General features: G+C 41.4%; 2 protein-coding genes across 2 annotated transcripts in view; one reads left to right on the top strand and one right to left on the bottom strand.

The window, feature by feature from the left end:
• Positions 1-1,025, top strand: part of LOC106809043 (protein FAM184A-like) — a gene marked incomplete at its 5' end in the record, with an annotated part of 20,196 nt that extends 19,171 nt beyond the window's left edge. Inside the window, 2 exon segments of the mRNA XM_014811986.1 lie at positions 97-204; positions 580-1,025. Of these exon segments, the coding sequence (XP_014667472.1) occupies positions 97-204; positions 580-789 (318 nt within the window).
• A 148-nt stretch (positions 1,026-1,173) lies between these two features.
• The window catches only part of LOC106809042, a 16,764-nt gene continuing 15,637 nt past the window's right edge, over positions 1,174-2,300 (bottom strand). Inside the window, exons 19-20 of the mRNA XM_014811985.1 lie at positions 1,682-1,828; positions 1,174-1,218 (exon numbers count right to left, since the gene is read on the bottom strand). Of these exons, the coding sequence (XP_014667471.1) occupies positions 1,174-1,218; positions 1,682-1,828 (192 nt within the window). The remainder of the gene's footprint in view (positions 1,219-1,681; positions 1,829-2,300) is intronic.

Genomic DNA, 2,300 nt, shown 5'->3' with positions numbered 1-2,300 from the left:
CCTCTCTCCCTCTCTCTTTCTCACATGTAACCTACCCTCTCTCCCTCTCTCTTTCTCACATGTAACCTTCTCTCTCTCTCTCTCTCACGCACGCAGGGAGCCAAGCGCTCCGTCGAACTTGAGCTGATGAATCGTGAAACCAACTTCAACAAGATCTTCAATTCCTCTCCACATGTCGGAGTTATCGATCCGATCGCGACCAAGGTAGGAGCCAGGCGCCAATGATTTACTCATCAATTATATGTAAACGTATCGATTAATAACTATTGATAAACTGTTAATGGGTAATATTGATTATTATTATTTGATTATTTTTTTGTATAGATTTATAATATTTTCTGAATCGCCTATAGATCTTCTGTTGATTGATTATATTGAATGTATTGATTATCGTGTTAATTCACGCGTTGTTTGTTAATCTAATTGTCTGTATGCGATCGTTTCTAATTATTGATAGATTTATTATGTAACATAAATTTTTTTTATTAATTAAATAGTCAATACAGTTGGAAAAATCGAAAAGACAAGCCTAAGTTTTTGTGATGGTATGTGTACAGCTGCTCTCTTGTGCCCGTACAGAAGAAGAGTGATACCTTGCCAGCAAAGCACTTCAGTGCCTCCTTGCTCAAACAGAACAGCTGCAGTGGTGCCCCCTTGCTGAAACAGAACAGCTGCAGTGGCGCCCCTGCGCGACAGGCGCCGCCACGGTCGGCGGGCGGAGACAAGAGAACACCGAAGCCTGCTGCGCCGCCGCGGCCACAGCTGTCACTCCGTAAACTGTACGTCTGATGCAGAGCTCTTGCTGCCTCCCACAGATACCTACACCGGGTTGTTAAATCTCTCGATAAATATCCTTGTGATGCGGATCGATGTTTGTTTTTACTAAACTTGCTCATCTGTAAATAGTGGTGGCAACTTGTTTGTAAATAAACACGCGACTACCTTCGTTCTCCCTTTGTAATCGTAACTGTTTGTGAGTGTTCAAATGTTCGTAATAAATTGGTGCTATTAAATTCAACTTCCAACGTGTGCATTTAAATTGGATTTATTTGAAAACATACTCATACGTTTGTAGTGGTGTCATTTTAAAACATTCCATTGTAAGTTAAATTTAGTTACCTTACGTTATTTCAGTTAAGGGAAGTCAATTTAATATGTGTAAATTGAATTTGGTCAGAATTTCTTTGGTAGAACTTTGCTGCGGAACAACTTGTTTCTCTTGAACACGGGAATGAGGTCGAGGCCGTTATATGTGAAGCTGGCCTCTAGTTGAGGCTTCTTTCTTTAAGTGTTGTTTCAGTTGCTCCTCTTCCATCTTTACTTGATATTTGCGTATCTCCTCTTCTTCCTGCGGCTATAGTAGCAGAAGCAGATGTCATGTGAAGAGTAATATATGTTATAGTTCGTATATGTAGATAGAATCCTTAGCATCAGAAACTAAAATGCAGTAGTCTATTTCCACCTCCCCCCTCTCTCCTCCCCTCTCTCACGCTTTTCCTCACGTTTTCCCTTTCCCTGCCCCTCCCTCGCTATCCCTCTCACTTTTTCTAATTCTCTATCACTCTCTTACTTCTTTTCTCTCCATCTCCTTCTACTCGATCCCGCTCCCATCTCACCCTCCCTCTTTCCAAAACCGTTAATTGTTAGCAGTGTGATGGGCATGTTTAGAGGGCAGGCTTACCGTCTGGTACCAGCTAATAGCTAGGCCTCTCGCTCCGGTCTTCTTTCCTTTACCGTACGGGTTGAAAGGCTGGGAGTAGTGTAACTGCCCTTCGATCCTATCTCGCGGACTCACAGATTGCTCCATCACAAGTACGATCTTTGCCCACTTGGTGTGTAATGGCGAAACAAACAATGAAATGTAGAATACACATCTGTAATCGATACGAAGCAGTCGGACCTAACTGAGGATCAATTAAAAGCCAAACGAAAAGACCATAGAATTTGAATCTTCGTCTAATTGCTAAGTAACATCTTTCGCAAATTTACTGTTATTTTGCTCTCTTATTAAAATTATCTTAGTAATTTATATTATCTTAAGAATATTAAATTATCGCAAACTATAAATAGGAGGTGTGAAACGTGGAAGAAGTAGAAGTGTTGACTCACTTATCTCATTGACTCACTACATGTCGCTCATTACCTCTTGTGTAACTTATGTAACTTTCTTGTCTCATTACCATCCTGTCTCACGATCTCACCTGTCTCGCGATCCCACTTGTCTCACGATCTCACCTGTTTCACGATCTCACCTGTCTCACGATCTCACCTGTCTCACGATCTCACCTGTCTCACGATCC

Source organism: Priapulus caudatus, unplaced genomic scaffold (assembly GCF_000485595.1).
Source record: "Priapulus caudatus unplaced genomic scaffold, Priapulus_caudatus-5.0.1 Scaffold324, whole genome shotgun sequence".
Lineage (NCBI taxonomy): Eukaryota > Metazoa > Priapulida > Priapulimorpha > Priapulimorphida > Priapulidae > Priapulus > Priapulus caudatus.
Note: the sequence above shows the minus strand (reverse complement) of the source record. Positions and strands in the feature narration are given on the sequence as shown.